Source organism: Camelus dromedarius, chromosome 16 (genome assembly GCF_036321535.1).
Source record: "Camelus dromedarius isolate mCamDro1 chromosome 16, mCamDro1.pat, whole genome shotgun sequence".
Taxonomy (NCBI): Eukaryota; Metazoa; Chordata; class Mammalia; order Artiodactyla; family Camelidae; genus Camelus; species Camelus dromedarius.
The window spans coordinates 32,794,809-32,810,685 of record NC_087451.1 but is presented as its reverse complement, the minus strand read 5'-3'; the positions used below and the strand labels follow the sequence as shown (position 1 = coordinate 32,810,685).

Below are 15,877 nucleotides of genomic sequence, written 5' to 3'. Positions count from 1 at the left end.
GAGGACTGCAGAGGCCTTGAATGCTGGGCAAGGGAGTTTGGTCTTTGACTTAGAGGCGGTGGGAGCCTGTGACAGTCTTATGAGCCAGCAGTGCCAGGGTGGAGTCAGTGAATGTCCCACAGTGGATGGGGGTTTGCAGGTGACTGGGAGTGTTGGGGAGTGGAAGGACGACTGCAAGCATGGGTGACCAGGCTGCACTGCAGTGAGGTAGAGGGTGGCCAGCCCTGAAATGGTTTCAGAAAGGGGGCGGGGGAGGGGAACGGGGGAGGGGCAGTTGATGGGATGGGGGTGGGAGAGGGGAGGGTTGAGACTCTTCCTGAAGAACGGGAAGGGGGACTAAACGCTGTACTTTTTATACATTTCTTCTCCGTGTTTGGAAGGCCCTGACCCTGATTCAGTGGACAGAGGCTCTCCAGACCTGGGCAGTTCAAAAAATCCTCCTTCCACAGGGAGCTGGTTAGTGGCCACTGCGCCATGAAGCGGGGAGCTCAAGGCAGGGGCTGGGGGGGTGGGGAGTGGCAGATTCTGTGGCCGCTGTGGGTGGGCTTAACATCAGGTGACATTCCAGCAGGCTTTGCCCAAGGCCCACTTCCGGGTACCTCTCCCAAGGGATCAGCCATGGGCAGAGGGTTGTGGTGAATGAGTGTTTATCTCGCCCGCTCCCTGGCCCCTAGCTTTCTGCGTCTTAAGGGGGCCACTTTGGTCCCTGGTTCCTCTCAAAAATTAGGTGGTAACAGGCTGCTCCAAGCAGGCAGTCCTATGAGCCCAAGACAATAGGTGGCTTAGCCAGACACTGCAGCCTGGTCAGCCCGGGCAGTAACCAGTTAATTCGGAGCCTGGGAGCAAGGAGAGGTCAAATGCAAAGTCTGTTTACCGCTTCGTGGGGCACCCAGCCGCCCAGCACAAGAATCCAGGCACCTACTTGTCAGGGAGCCAAGGGCTCCACCCTCAGCTCCCAGAGGGACTGGGCTCGCTCCACTTAGGCGGGCGGGTAAGGCGGCAAGACCGGGGCCTTCAACCCTCTAGGAAGGGGGAGCAGGCCTCCCACTCCCCCGGGAGGAAATGGCTCCTGAAAGACATTCTGCAAACAGAAGCTGCAAGCTCAGACTCCTGCACCCTAGCAAAAGGGAAGAGGGAGCAGACCTGACTTCTAGCACCCCGGGGTCGGCTCCTCCAGTCCCCCACGCTGGCTGCCGAGGTCCCCTACCCTGCACTCTAGTGCAGGGCATTGCTGGCCCAGGAATCGTGGTCGTCTCGGCAGGTACTGAGCTCGCCTGCTTCCCAGGAAGGCCTGTTCGCAGTGGTTTCCCCCAGCTGTGAGGGGGAAGATCACCAGTGAGCCACCCTCCAGGGGCTATATCTCAATTCTGGCTGTTACTGTGAGTGCCACATTTGTGTGAGGAACATTCTAGACGGGGCTTCATCTGCATGCAACAGCAAGCTGTGGGGGCGGAGTGATCGTGCCCATTTTGCAGTAGAGGAAATCAAGGCTCAGAGAGCAGAGGTGACCTGTGCAGGTCACACAAACCTTTGGTGGGTGGCAAAGTTGCACCTGACCCTGGGCCTTGTCAGTGACTTAGACTCATGCAGCTCAAAGAGGAAGGTTCCAGTGAATGAAGGTAGTTTCCATGGGCCAGTGGCCAGCAGGAGGTCTCCCACCATAGTAGGAGGGAGGGATACAGACACAATCTCCCACAATCCATGAATCCAACATCTCTCTCAACAGTGGGTGGACAGAGCCCCTATGGGACCACTTCTCAAAGTGTTATCTTTTGGAGAAGATGGGCATTCATAAAGGCATATACACCTAGGGGTTATGAAATTGGGAGAAGGGCATTTGGGGGTGCAGATGAGCCCATAGTTGGAATCTTGCAAGCAACAGCATCTCCCACTGAACTTGTCTTCTGGTACTGGCTGTGTCCAGTAGCACCCAGTGCGGTCTGCCAGGGTAGGGGATGAGGTTCTCAAGATTCCCACTTCCGATGTCCCCACCCCTGACAGGCCCTGGGGGACTAAAGCCAAGGGTACCAGGGATCCTGGAGACTCAGAAGCCCCAGGTCACCTGCCCCAAGGGCCTTGCTTTGTTTTGAAAGCAGATCCTGTTCCAGAGTGAGATGGGGTGGGAGAGAGCAATCCATTCTCAGAAAACTGCCCTGCATTTCCACTGCCATCACTGAACAGGGCTGGCGGAGGGCAGAGCTGAGGTGTCCAGACCTGTTTCCAGACCACTGCAGTGGGTGGCCAGGCACCAGATCCCCTAATCTTACCCTGGCCTGTGCCGGGAGTGAGGGGGGAGACAGGTCTCTTGGAAGAGGTCTCTGGAGGATGAAGGGGTTCCTGAAACTTGAAAGCAAATTGAAAGAAACCCAGAATTCATCTGTGTCTCCTCGAGATCACCGTTTCCAAGTCTCCCAGAACCACTTCCCCTGCACCCTTCCCAGGCTCCCAGAATTGGCTTTTCACATATGCTAATGAGCGACCCTTCTGAGCAAACCTGTTTCAGCATTGGTTGCCCAGTTCATGACAGCTAGTCAGAGGCCAGAGTGACTTATCAGTTTCAGGTAGGTCTGACCTGCTGCTCCCCTTTTCAGGGTGGGCCCCCACTGCCTGGCCCTTACAAGCATCTGCGCACCCTCACATGGGGGTCACATAGGTGGGAGGTGGAGTTAGAGGAGGGAGACCAAAGGCATAACTCTGCCGCAGAAATGCACTCTTCCTCTTACTATTTAAAAGAACTGAAACAATTCAGTCTTCACCATCTTTCCCAGCCCAGCCAGCGAGGGCCAGGCGCCGGAACAGATACAGGGTTCTAGAAAACAGGGCCCCACACCTCTAGCCCTGGCCGCTAAGCAAACAATCCCTCCTGGAGTCCGAAAAGCCGGTGTGCGAGGGGAGGAGCCCGCCCAGGGTTTATCGCTCCGGCAGCTCCGGGTGATTCATGGAGTTTGACTTCTGGTTGTCATAGATTGAGGCACGCAAACAAACAGCTCCGGAGGTACCTCTCCCCTCTCTCAGCGCCCTTCCCCCACCTTGCTACCCCCTAGCCCGTGACCGGCTGCCTCCCCTCCCCCGCCCTCCGATTCCTGCCGCCCCCCCACCCCCGGTGCTCTGGGCAGAACAAACACGCCCAGCCGCCCGCCCCGCCACCGGCTGGCCCCGACTGCGCGCTGCTGGCGATCCCCCAGGCAACTCGGCGTCACGAGAACCGGCACCCCGGAGACCCGGCGCCCTGCCCTCCCTGCGCGTCCCCTGGGCCCCGGCCAGGCCCAACAACCTCTCCCTTCTCCGTGCTCCGCGGCCCCTCCGGGTCTCCGGCGCTTGCTAACTAGGCCCGGCTGGGCGCCCCGGGACTGCGCAGCCCACCTCCCGCGGAGCCCGCAGCCCCGGGGGAGGGCGGCCGGAAAATCTCTTGTTTACTGAGCGGGGGCGATCCCAGCTAGGATTAGCTTCCCTATTTCTGCAGTTCCCTTTCTGCTGATTCCTGGGGCAGGAGGGAAAAGGGTGTCACCCTACTGATCCACTCTAGGATAGGGAGTGAGGGAGGGGCATGGGGAGGGGGGTACCCGAACTCGTGGAAAAGTCCCCGAGCGGTGGGAGGGGCAGGACTCGCGGTCTGGCAGATGTGTCTCGGAGCACAGAGACCGCGGGGGCCGGGTTAAACACTGTACCTCGGGGAACGGAACCGTGAAGGCTAATTAGGACAAGTCGGAACAGGGAACAGGGACGTGGGGAGGGGAGCGCGCACTAAGGTGGACCGTGTCCAGGGCGATCTCAGGAAACCCAGGAGTGGGGTAATAGGACCCAGGACGACTTTTTGCCCACGGTTCCCAGGTGTTCTGGACTCGGCCCACGGTGTTAGGGACGCGCGCGTTGGCGTTCCCACGCACATTTGGTGACCCGGGGGCCCGGGACGGATCGCTCGTGCAAGAGGTGGGCACTATGTGTGGTGTGTCCACGTGTGCAAACTCTGGAGGGGAGGGGGCGCAGAAGGCGTGACAAAGACTTTGTGTCTGAGTGTTCCCCTCGCTCTAGTCCAAAGCAGCAAACAGTGCCCCGCGTGTGTCTCACGGGAGACCCAAGACGAAGGTGACAAAGACTAGGTGTCCGCCACGGAGACGCACGAAGGTGGCCCCGCGCGGGTCTCAGTGCGCGCGCGCTGGAACATGCGGAGGGGAGACCTGCCGGCGAGGTGTGCTGGGCTGCACCCCAAACCGCTTTCCGGTGAGAAAGCAGAGTCCAGAAAGTGAGTGCGCGTGAGTGTGCGCGCGCCCGCGTTCGGGGGCGTGGCAGTAAACAGCAACAACCCACACGCCAGACTGGCCAGAAACTCCAATCTCCCTCTGCTGGAAAGGGCGAGTCGTTGGAGCCTGGAGGTGAGTCGGGGGTGGGGTGCGGGGAAGGGCCGCCTGGGCTTTGTTTCGGTGTGAGCCGATCTCACGTACCTGGAGCGCTGCGGGCGCCCGATAAGCGCCTGAATGGAGGTGATGTCACGGTGATGCAGGCGCCGGCTCACCCTCGCTCAGAGAAAGGCGCCGAGCTCGGGGAGAGGCCAGAGAGAGAGAGAGAGAGAGCAAGAGACGAGGCGCGGCCAGCTCAGCCCGGGTCCCGGGGAGAGGCAGGCCCCGCGCCCCGATCCCCCGTCCGGGCCCCGCCAGCCCAGGCCAGGGCTGGGCCTGGCCCCGCGCCCTGTGCCGAGTCCCTCCCACCCTCGCTCGCGCCCCGCCTGGGGCCAAAGTTGGCCCCAAACGCCGCGCCGGAGCTGGGCCGGCGGCGCGTCCCAGGTAAGGGCTGCTGCCCTCCCGCTCCGCCCTCCCCTCGGCCGCCCGGAGGAGTGGAGTCGGGTCGGGCTGGCAGGGGTGGGCAAGGGTAGAGGCCCAGGGGTGGAGAACCGCGGGCAGAGGACGCCGTTGCAACTCCAGTCCGTCGCAGAAACTTTCCAGAGCCGAGCGGGCTGGGAACCGGGGGAGTGGGAAGCCCGGCGCTGCGGCTCTGAGTTGGCGGCGAGGGAGAACTCCACAATCGGGGTCTCCAAGGACTGCCTCCTCCACCCTCGCTGCCTCTCTGCTCGGGTCCGCGGCCAGTAGTGACTTGAGGGCCGGTGTCCTCTCCGCAGCCCGCCACCGTGAATGGGGAGGGCAGGTTTCTGTGGCCAGAGGAAATGGGAGAAAGACTGGCTCCTCTGCCCTTCGGTTCCTCCTTCCAGGGGAGCGTGGGTGTAGACCCCCGTATCCGGGAAGAGTAGGGAGGAGAGGGCTCTGAATCTTCCCGCCGTGTGAGTTCGGAATTTAATCAAAGACCCTTCACTTTTGGCATTGTGGCTTCTAGGTCGCTTCCCATTCCCTGCTCCTCTCCCACCCGCCACCTCCAAAGGGGTTTCCTACGCCCTTCGCAGCCGCGGAGGTTGAGTTGTGCCCCTCCATCCCCGGACCCAAACTTTTAAATCCAGCAATCATTTAAAAAGACTCCATGATGTTGATCCTAAAGCACAGGGACCGGAATATGTTGGAAAGGGGTTTTGTGCTCCTGGAGGCTTCCTTCCTGTGCCCGTACTTGTGGCTGGGGGAGGGAGTGCCCCTCGGGAGGGGAGGCGCTTTCCAGAGTGGCATTCTAGAGCGGAGGGACCCTTGGTTTGAGAATTGGCGTGTTTCAAAATGATGGGGGAATCTGAGGCCAAATCCCCACCCTTGGTGTGAAGGTCTAGACTGGGGTTCCAGGAAGCCCTCTACCTCCCTCCCCAACCCCCCAACTTGGGCACTGAGGTAGCTAGCGTCTTACAGGCACAGGCATCTCTGATCCCCCTTCTTACTGGTTGGTTTAAACACCAGAGCCCCCTGAGCAGAGGAGTAAGGTGGCAGGACCTAACCTGTGGCAGAGAGAAAAGAGAAGCTGGATGGGAAAAACAGAGGAGGTAGGAAGGCTCTCAGTGGGTCCATCCGTCTGTCTTCATGGGCTGGTGGCAGACGGGGGACAAAGGAAGGGTGGCACCCCTGGGTGAGCTTAGGTGCCTCTGGGACGGGCCTCTAAGTGGTCATATCTCTCTTGAAGATAACCACTGGCTGTGGGGTCTATCCCTTACTCTGTACCCTTGAATCCGGGAGACAGACCTGGGCAGCAGTGTGAAGCTCTTTAAAGGATGGTTCTCAGGCTTTTGTGTGGATGGTCCAAGAGTGAGGAAGGGGATTGCTCTGGAAAGGTGAGAGGCCCTGGCTCAGTCTGAGCCCACCACTTCGCTGAGGTCTCTCTGGATTCTGGAAGGGGATTCTGGAACTGAATCAGGCTGACTCAGACTTGAGCCGAGGGCTTGAGTGGCTGAGCCTAGGGAAAGGCCGATTTCAGAGGTGATTAAAAATGTTTGTATGACTGATTTCAGGGAGGTGAAGCAAAAGGGCCCCTTTGTCTAGAAAATAATCTGCAGCTGGGCTGGGCTGCAGCAGTCTTGGGGGGGGGGGACCTCCCTCCCACTGCCCTCTTTGGTCCCACTGAGAACCTTAAAGCAGAAAACGTGACTCCAAAATGAAGGCGGCAGAACTGGGGTGGGGACAGATGGGCACTGTGTCTGCTCAGTGAATGATTTTCAAATGCCTACTATGTTCATTGCAAGACTAGATGCTGCAGGGGATGCTAAGATGAACAAGTTCATCTACCCTAGACCTTACAGCCTGGTAGGGGAAACACGTACACACACGCACCATTCTAACAGTCAAAGCTCAGAAGACAGCCTGGAAGTGCAGGCTTTCGGGACCTGCAGGAGGGAGAGTCTCTAGGCAGAGATGGTCTTTTTTGGTCCAAGTCTTTTCCCCCTTCACTGCCATCTTCAAAGATGGCATCCACTCACTGTCTGAATCTGCACTCTTGGATGTTGAAGGACCTGGGGCTGAACTCTGAGCTTCCGTGTCTTTAAGTCTCCTGCTGGCCTCCAGGGGTTACTGTCCTAGGCAGTGGACAAGAGCCAGGCCCACCTGGCTCAGTTTCCCCACTTGAATTGGTTTCTTCCTGTCTCCCTACTCACCCACATTGAAGTTCCCATGTTGGTGGGGCTGACAGACTTGAAGGGTGTGGTCCAGACCCACAGCAAAGTTAGGAGGAAATTGGAGTGAGGGCTGTGAAGCTTCCCTGGCCCTGGCCCAAGTGTCTTTGAGGTGCTGGATCCTGGCAGGAATGGATCTTAGAGGAAGATAGACCAGGAACAGGGATTTGTAATGATATGGCGGTTATGAGATTTGAACTTGTAGCCTGGGGCTTAGCATCCTTTCCCCCTAACCAGGCCTTAGACTTTATTTGGGAAAGGATCCCTCAGATCTGACCATCATGCCTTACCTTTGGCCTCAATCTTTAAACAGGGATGAATGTGTCCTCCACAGATCGACTGCCTGTGCTTTTTGCTGGACTCAAATACAACCCTGGTTCTGCCCTCATTGTGCAAAAAAACAGCCCTCAGTGGCTCCCCATTGCCTTTAGAATCATGCCCCAAACTCCTAAGGCCTTGTAGCATTTCCAATCTGTTGCCAGCCAGCTTCAACCTCCCTTTACAAACTAAGTTTATACTTGGTGAACTTGATTAGATACTGAAGAAAATGCTGTTGGAAGGTCTTCTCTGTGGTCTTTTCTGACTCCGTCAGCTGGAAAGGGCTTCTACCTCTGTTCCTATAGCACCTTTTTCTCCCCAGAGGTAAATTCTTTGGTGTGACACTTCCCTGATTCTTTCTTGGGTAGGTTCCTTGTAGCCTCGCCTTATCTCTTCTCTCAGATTTTAAATACCATTAAGTCAGGGACTGTGTTTGTTCATCTCTGTATCTTCCACTGCTCCGAGACCTCCTGGGCCTTGTCCCCCTAGTCTACACAGTAAATATTTGCTGATTTGGAATAATTGTTCTAAATTGGGACCCCAAGTTCTAGCTGCTTTGCTGTGAGCCAGAAACACTCAAGATGGAGTTGAGTGTTCCATAAATTACCTCCTGAAATGGTTCAATATTCCTTACCCATTAGCCCTCTCCAACTCCCCTCTTTTCTTTCCAGTACCTGTAAATAAAATACAGTTTGTGCTTTATTGATTTACGATTACGCAAATTCCCCTACAAAAAGCTTATTTAAGTTGTGATGCAGGGGAACCATGCTTTCGCACTGGAAGTCAAGAGAAACTTAGCTGTGTTACAGTGCCATTTATTTAGGGAATGCAATAGTAAATTCACATAAGAAGGTCTATTTATTAAGAGTTAATGGTGGGTGTTGCTTGGGGAAAAGCAAGTTTAATTGAAAGATGAGGTGGTAGCTGAGAAGACAGGGGCAAAATATTTCCTAGGGGCATGTAGGATGTCTTAAAGGACTTTGGAAATTGCTTGATCTTTATTATGTCAGTTTCACTTAATTTATGAGTTTTATTTTCCCTGACTTCTTAGCAGTGTCCTTCCACTTGTCGATTATGAAGAGAGTTTTTTTATCAACTGAGATGTAGGATTTTTTGTTTGTTTGTTAGACATTAACTAAGCAGGAATGGCAAACACAGTAAGGGGTTAACGGTGTGCAAATCTACCCTTCGCCTTCAAAAGGGAAGAAAGGTGGGAGAATCATGCCATTTCCCTCCCAACCATTAGTGGTCACTATCAGCCCAGGAAAGCTTGGTTGCTGACTTTCTGGAGCGCTCCTGGACCCAAGAGGTGAGAGAGGAAGAGGCAGGGTTACAACTAATTACTTAAACATAAGGGGTGATTTAAATGTGCAGTACCTGCCTTTCATAGAATTTTGGAATTTATAACATGCTTTTAGAGCATTTAAGTTATTTTCTGTTTTCCAGGTAAATGTAGTCTTTGATTGGAAAACTCATCAATTTGGTCTTTAATTTCTCTTAGCCTGCCTCGCTTTTTACCTCCACTTCACACAGGGAAAATCCAATTGGTATTGAGAGCAGGGTTTTGGTTTTCCTTGGTGCCAATCTACAGCATTGGGTAAGGCTGCAGTCCGGGATGGATCAAAGGAGTAGATGGGGTAGAAAGTGACCTTCCTTGTGTGAATAAAAGATCTTCTAGCTACGAAGCCTTGAAGTCTTCCATTATAGACTAATTCCTTCGGGTTCTGCTTTGTCCTTGCCTGGTTCTTGCTTTTAAAATGTTAATGCCTCATAGAATTAAGTCATTAACTCCCTAGCTGGGAAATTAGTTGACTTTATCCTTGTGACTCCAGCAACTGAGCTTCCAGAGAATTTTGGATTCTGAAGAGAAGCGTTGGCACTAAAAGTGGGAAAAGGAAGGGCAGTAAAGGGAAGTGGTAGGCAGGCATGGGGCGGGGCGGGGAGAGTTGATACAACTTCTCGACCGTCTCTTCCCTTTTTCTGGTTGCAGTTTATACCTGTTACAGTTGAATGAATGAATATGAGGCTGATTCTCGGTGGACTTGGGCATCACAGGGACAGAGTTGAGGGGCACAGTGTCTGGCCAGTCGAACTCTGAAAGTCCCAGGGCAGAGAGGAAGTGCTGAGTGGGTGGCATGCTTGGACTTACTCACAAACCTTCTCACCCCTCATCCTCACTGCAAGAGCTCAGGGAGTATTTGGACCCAGGTTGTGATTGGTGGAGTGTGGGGAAGGGAGGGAACCTGAAAATTCAGTCGTTTCTTTTTGCATGACTAGGAACAGGGATGACAAATGGGTTTCATTTCATTTGCCTCTCTGGTCAGTTGGTATGACTCCCAGGAGTTCTGTGTTAAGAAGGACTCTGAAGCCCAGAGGGTCAGTCTCATGATCAATTCACCCGGGTTCGGGATGCGGGGAGCAGCAGCTTGTGTGTCAGACTCTGGCTTCGAGGAGCGATTTTGCCTGTTCTCCCTCTGTCTCTAGGGACCCAGGTGGAGCCTGGCCTGGGAGCCAGGATGGCCGTCCACAAAGCCTTGCTGACGTGCCTCGGACTGCCTCTCTTCCTGTTCCCAGGGACTCAGGCCCAGAACTCTGCCCCACCTGGCTGCAGCCCGGACCTCAACCCCCTCTATTACAACTTATGTGACCGCTCTGGGGCTTGGGGCATCATCTTGGAGGCCGTGGCTGGGGCGGGCATCGTCACCACTTTTGTCCTCACCATCATCCTTGTGGCCAGCCTCCCCTTTGTACAGGACACCAAGAAGCGGAGCCTGCTGGGGACCCAGGTGTTCTTCCTGCTGGGGACCCTGGGCCTCTTCTGCCTCGTCTTTGCCTGCGTGGTGAAGCCTGACTTCTCCACCTGTGCCTCTCGGCGCTTCCTCTTTGGGGTCCTGTTTGCCATCTGCTTCTCCTGCCTGGTGGCCCACGTCTTCGCCCTCAACTTCCTGGTCCGGAAGAACCGCGGGCCCCGGGGCTGGGTGACCTTCACCGTGGCCCTGCTGCTGAGCCTCGTGGAGGTGATCATCAACACGGAGTGGCTGATCATCACGCTGGTGCGGGGCGGTGGCGGCGAGGGTGGCCCTCCGGGCAATGGCAGCGCCGTCTGGGCCGCCGCCTCCCCCTGCGCCATCGCCAACATGGACTTCGTCATGGCGCTCATCTACGTCATGCTGCTGCTGCTGTGCGCCTTCAGCGGGGCCTGGCCCGCCCTGTGCGGCCGCTTCCGGCGCTGGCGGAAGCATGGGGTCTTCGTGCTGCTCACCACGGCCACCTCCATCGCCATCTGGGTGGTGTGGATTGTCATGTACACCTACGGCAACAAGCAGCGTAACAGCCCCACCTGGGATGACCCCACGCTGGCCATCGCCCTGGCTGCCAATGCCTGGGCCTTTGTCCTCTTCTATGTCATCCCTGAGGTCTCCCAGGTGACCAAGGCCAGCCCGGAGCAAAGCTACCAGGGGGACCTGTACCCTACCCGGGGCGTGGGCTACGAGACCATCCTGAAGGAGCAGAAGGGCCAGAGCATGTTTGTGGAAAACAAGGCATTTTCCATGGACGAGCCAGCCTCAGGTGGGTCAGCGGACACGCTCCCCTCCCCTCCCCAGGTCCCCTTTGATCCCACGTGGTTTAGTGCAGGGCCGGGGCTAGTCTCCTGAGCACAGTGGAAGGTTCTAAAGATGATCCAGGTTTCTTCCTTAAAGTCCCTATTCCATTAAAAAAAATTTTTTTTATACAATTTTTTGGACTTTTTTTTTTAATCCTCTGGGGGATTGAACTCATGCCTGCTAAGCATGCCCTCGACCACTGAGCTATTTCCCTTCCCCACCACTGCATTTTTTAAAAAGATTTTTTTCCCTATATTCATGTAATTCATGAATATAGTTTTATTGTAAAATTTTAAACATTATAGATAGAATTTCCCCCCAATGTCTCCCCAATTCCACCCCATTCCTTCCTGTTCCATCCCCAGAACCGATCACTTTTGACTGATGTTTTATGGCTAGGTGCCTCAGTTTCTGTGTCTGTAAAATGGGGATAATAATGGTTCCTTCCTGTTTCACGGGAGTCTTCTGAGGATTAAATTAACGCATCTGCCTGGCACCGGGAAAGTACTCTAGCAGTATTAGCTATTAGCTATTATTTCCTATCATTATTACTTTCCTTCCACTGCTTGTTTTTCTATTATGTACATATCCATAGTCTTAGTTTCCTTTAAACGTCTTTTCAGTTAAAACTTTTTTTCTTTTTCATAAAAGTACATGTGCCACATGGTGATCTGAACAGCACCCCCTATCCAGCCAGCTTGTCCCCAAGCTCTTGCCCGGCTCTTTGTTAATGGGACGGGGTTCTCCTGGCCTGTGCCAATCCCCCTTCGAGAGAAGCTTGGGAGGCAAGGTGGGGGTGGCCATTCTCCAGGAGACTTGCCCAGATGCGCTCGCAGCTCCCTAAGGAAGGTGCTTTTCCTCTGGCACTTGTTCATGGTAAGGACCGCTGTCACCGAGCATGTCCTGAGTGCCAGGTGAGCCTTTCCTGAGGTGTCCGGGCACATGCATATCGCATGCTTTCTTAGCCGGCTGGCTCTGCACCCTTCATCTGCCATGACCCGGAAAGCCTGGACCCTGACCCCAGACTGTGCTGATCGAGATGTTTGGGGGAGCGCTTAAGACTTGAACTGCCTGATTGTCGACCATCAGCTCTGGGTCCTGTGCCAGGGATCAGAGGCAGAGGCAGGGGAAGTTGCTTTCCTTTACAAGGTGAGGTCTCCGTGATCCCTGCTTTGGGGAAAGGAGTGATCCTTGCCCTGCCAGGCACTGGATCTTTGACCTGCCCACTGAGTCAGTGGTCCACGGGCATGGCCTGGTGCCAAGTGAGCGCACCGCGGATGGGGCGGGGGCGGGGCAGTCGTGGGGCCGGCAGGAGAGACTTGCTGATGAGGACAAGCGTTGGGAGGAGCCTCAGCTGCCTCCACCTTTGTTCTTAGTCAGGCCAGAGAGTCCTCAGCCTTTGTCCTCAAGGCAAACACTTCTGGGGCTGTGAGGGTTTGTTTCCTTTCATTTTTTTCTAATGGAAAAATCAATGGAGGGAGCCTAGCACTTAGGAGGCCCTCTGTAGCTGGGGTCCCTGAGAGCCTGCAGGAGCCGGGCATCCGCTGTCCCGGCCCTCGAGGCCCCGCCTGCTCTTGGGCCCCCGGGGTTGGTCAGCAGCTTTCCTCAGAACCCCTGGGAGCACCTGGTAGGGTAGGACAGATCTAGAAATCAACACCCCTGAAGGCACGAGGAAGTGTTCCTGGAGTTGAAAATAGTTCTGGAAACTTGCCAAGGGGCCACAGGACAGGATGTGCATCCTCAGTCCCCTTGGTGGGGCTCTAGGTCTTGGGGAATCAGGGAGTCTTGCGCTAGGAGGGTCTCTGCCGTATTTACCCCAGCACCTGGCAGCTGGCCCACAGCGGCAGAGGCCAGAGCTGGAGGCTGGCCATCCTGGAAGGCGGCCGAAGGCCCATGTGCCCCTCTTGGCCTCTGGCCCCGGAGGACGGATGGGGATGTGAAGGTTGCTGACAGGAGCATTTTTTTCTGAACTGTCAGGTGAGGGGGGGGTCCCCACACTGTGGGCAAGTCCGAGGAGGGGGGCAAGCAGCATCGTGTTCTCTGTGCATCCAAACAAAGGGATGCTGGGCTCCGGAAAGGCCACCACACCTAGAGCCTCACCCCCAGGGCTGGCCTAGCCCCCTTTCCCTCTCTCTGCCCTCTGGGGAGCCTCACTTGAGAGCAGGAAAGGGAGCTGAGAGCCCAGCCCTGGCACAGCTCCTGTGTTTCCTTGCAGGTAAGAGACCAGTGTCACCGTACAGCGGGTACAACGGGCAGCTGCTGACCAGTGTGTACCAGCCCACTGAGATGGCCCTGATGCACAAAGCCCCGGTGAGTGGGGTCCCCAGGTCCCCACACCATGTTGGGGCCATATGGGTGAGTGGAGGCATCTGATGCATCAGCCTTGGGGAACCCAGAGCCCCAGCTTCTGATGCCCTTTTCCCTGGGGTTGATGTTCCCACTGCCTTCAGCCACTGTGGTGGGACCTGCCTGCCCCATGTCATCGGTGCGTCACACACCCACTGAGGCCAGATACTGTGGCTCTGAGCTGCCTCTCTGAGCTGGTGGGAGCGGCCAGCATTACCCTAAGCAGGTTAGGGAGGGAAAGGGGGGCCTTGATCAGGCAGGTGCCATCCTTGGTAGACAGAGGACTGCATGGCAGGTCTCAACCACAGCTGTCCCAAGGGGGCCTCCAGCTCCCTTCCCCCCACCAGCAGGCAGCAGCTCTTGACCTCACACCTCCCCTGGGTTCTGGAAACCAGATGCTCCATTAGCCAAGGGAGGGGGCGGGAACAGGAAGCAGGGTGTTGGAGGGGGGTGAGATTCTTCCTCACTCCATATATGTTCCTCCTCCCCGGCTGGCTGGCAGTCGCTGTGGGGAGAGGTCAGTGACCCGCCTTGGCAGGATGCTGGGAACAGGAAGCAAGGGAGGTCAGCAGGGTGGCGTTCTCATCCCCCGCCTCGCCGTGAGCACCGGGAGTGGGGTGAAGCCAGCGCATTCCAAACTTTCAACCCCAACCCCTTCCCTCTCCCTGAGTCTGGACCTGGGGCTGGGCCAGGGAGAGCAAGCCATGGCCAGGAGCCGGGATGGGCAGAGGAGTCCCTGAAGGACGTGAGCAGAGTCTGCCAGGCCCCAGCCGCCCAGGGGGCCCCACGGCTCCTGCTGACCACCTGTCTGCACTGAGTCCTGCTCCTGCGGGAAGGATCTGGACCCACAGACACTTTATCTAACACAGTGGCTCCAAGAACACGGGCCCTAGATGCCCAGCATTACCATCACCTGGGAACTGGCGAGCCCAGTGGTGTGATGGAGATGGTGAGCCTCTCTTCAGTGACGTCACCTTGATAACTTGGCGTTACCCAAGCCACGATGGGAGTAACCACCCACAGAAATCTGCCGACACTGCAGACCAGGGTTGGCAAACATTTACTGGCACGCCAAAGGGTGGGGCCCGCTAGTTGTGGGTATGGTTTAACAGACAGCCCAGGTGATTCTGATGCACAGCTAGCTTTGAGAACCCCCAATCTCGATGGTCCAGGGGCTACAAGGGTAGGGGAAGTTGGAGGTTGCAAGGGAGGACCACCCGGGTCTGAGTTGATTGAAGTTAGCATGGGGCGCTGGAGCTGCCTGGGTTTGGTGGCAGCTCTCTGCCTGGGTTCATCTCCCCTCCTGGGATGCCTCAGGGTTCTTGGCACCCCACAGCCGGCGTCTCTCACCCTTAAAGGAACAGGACCACTGAGGCTCTGACCATGTTCCAGGCAGAGAATTTGGGTTTTAACTTTCCAGTACTTCAAACACTCAAACCAAAACCAGTCAGGTTTTAAGTCTCTAAATCAGACTGGCCAGCCCAGACTCCTAGATAAGAAATGTGTGGGACACCTTCGGCCAGGCACAGTGGCAGCTACAATGCTGTTGGAGTGGGTAGTGCCACTGTGAGCTCAAGAGTCTTGGAGGAAGGGAGCCTGGGAGTAGAGCCGGACAGGGGATAGATGCGCAGTGTGGTTCACCCTCCATCGGGCCCCAAGGTTTGGAAGCAGGAAGGGGCTGGAGAAGGGACTCTTCTAAAAAGAGCCATCCCCTGCGTGAAGCACCAGGACCATCAGAGGTGACTAGGGGCCTCATTCTCATGCTCAGAGGCAGGGCCCTCTGCAGGGTGAGATAAGGAGCTGGAGGTCAGGGGTCAGCCCCTCCGTTTCCCGATGCAGAGTCATCCATCCCAGGCCGGCACTGGGGCTGGGGGCGGGGGGCAGGGGGGCGCACTAGGAGGGAAGGGGGAGCTGGCAGGCACAGCCCTGCAGGAAGCAGAGTGTTTGCACATCCGCCCCGGCGGAACCTGGCTGTGAGACCGCCTGTTCTTCCTTCCAGTCCGAAGGAGGTTACGACGTCATCCTCCCACGGGCCACCGCCAACAGTCAGGTGATGGGCAGCGCCAACTCCACCCTGCGGGCCGAAGACATCTATGCGGCCCAGAGCCGCCAGGAGACCACACTGCCGAAGGAAGGCAAGAACTCTCAGGTCTTTAGAAACCCCTACGTGTGGGACTGAGTCTCAGCACCAGGAGGAGGCGGGCAGATCCGGGGAGGCCTCTGGGCCGGGGCAAGGATCTTCCCAGGAGCCCGCTGTCTCCCCCTCCCTCCCTCCTCGCTGGCTCAGGGCAGGTCGTGAGCCTCTGCCATCTGCCAGTGTTCAGGTGGGTGTCCCCACCGACTCCTCAGTGTTTGTGGAGTCCAGGAGCCAGCTCCGGCTTCATGCCAGGGCCACCTCCGGCGGTCACGCTCCAGCCAAATAAGTGTCCTTCTGCGGGTGGTGGCTGGTCAGCGCCTACATTCTCTGCAGTCTTCAGAGAGAGTCCTGCAACCTTGAGAGACTTCGCAGGCGCTTCTGTCCTGGGTCCTGCTCCTCTGTGAGGAGCAGAGGAGCCTAATAAACACGTTTCTGCTTTATTAA

The 15,877-nt window shown here is 56.4% G+C and overlaps 1 protein-coding gene and 1 long non-coding RNA gene across 5 annotated transcripts in view; one reads left to right on the top strand and one right to left on the bottom strand.

The window, feature by feature from the left end:
- The window catches only part of LOC135323245 (uncharacterized), a 20,940-nt gene extending 16,296 nt beyond the window's left edge, over positions 1-4,644 (bottom strand). Inside the window, exon 1 of the long non-coding RNA XR_010384561.1 lies at positions 4,443-4,644. This is a non-coding gene — a long non-coding RNA (uncharacterized LOC135323245). The remainder of the gene's footprint in view (positions 1-4,442) is intronic.
- GPRC5C (G protein-coupled receptor class C group 5 member C) lies at positions 3,580-15,877 on the top strand. 4 transcript variants are annotated; one of them, XM_031469013.2, is made up of 5 exons: positions 3,580-3,930; positions 4,033-4,373; positions 9,830-10,915; positions 13,166-13,305; positions 15,296-15,877. In XM_031469013.2, exons 3-5 carry the CDS (start codon positions 9,862-9,864, stop codon positions 15,473-15,475), a joined length of 1,374 nt encoding a protein of 457 aa, XP_031324873.2. In that variant the 5' UTR covers positions 3,580-3,930; positions 4,033-4,373; positions 9,830-9,861; the 3' UTR covers positions 15,476-15,877. The 4 variants fall into 4 exon arrangements, with proteins under 4 accessions (XP_031324873.2, XP_010996999.3, XP_031324871.2 ...); XM_010998697.3 differs by lacking the exon at positions 3,580-3,930 and having other exon boundaries at positions 4,228-4,373; positions 13,166-13,260; XM_031469011.2 differs by lacking the exons at positions 3,580-3,930; positions 4,033-4,373 and adding an exon at positions 4,393-4,781.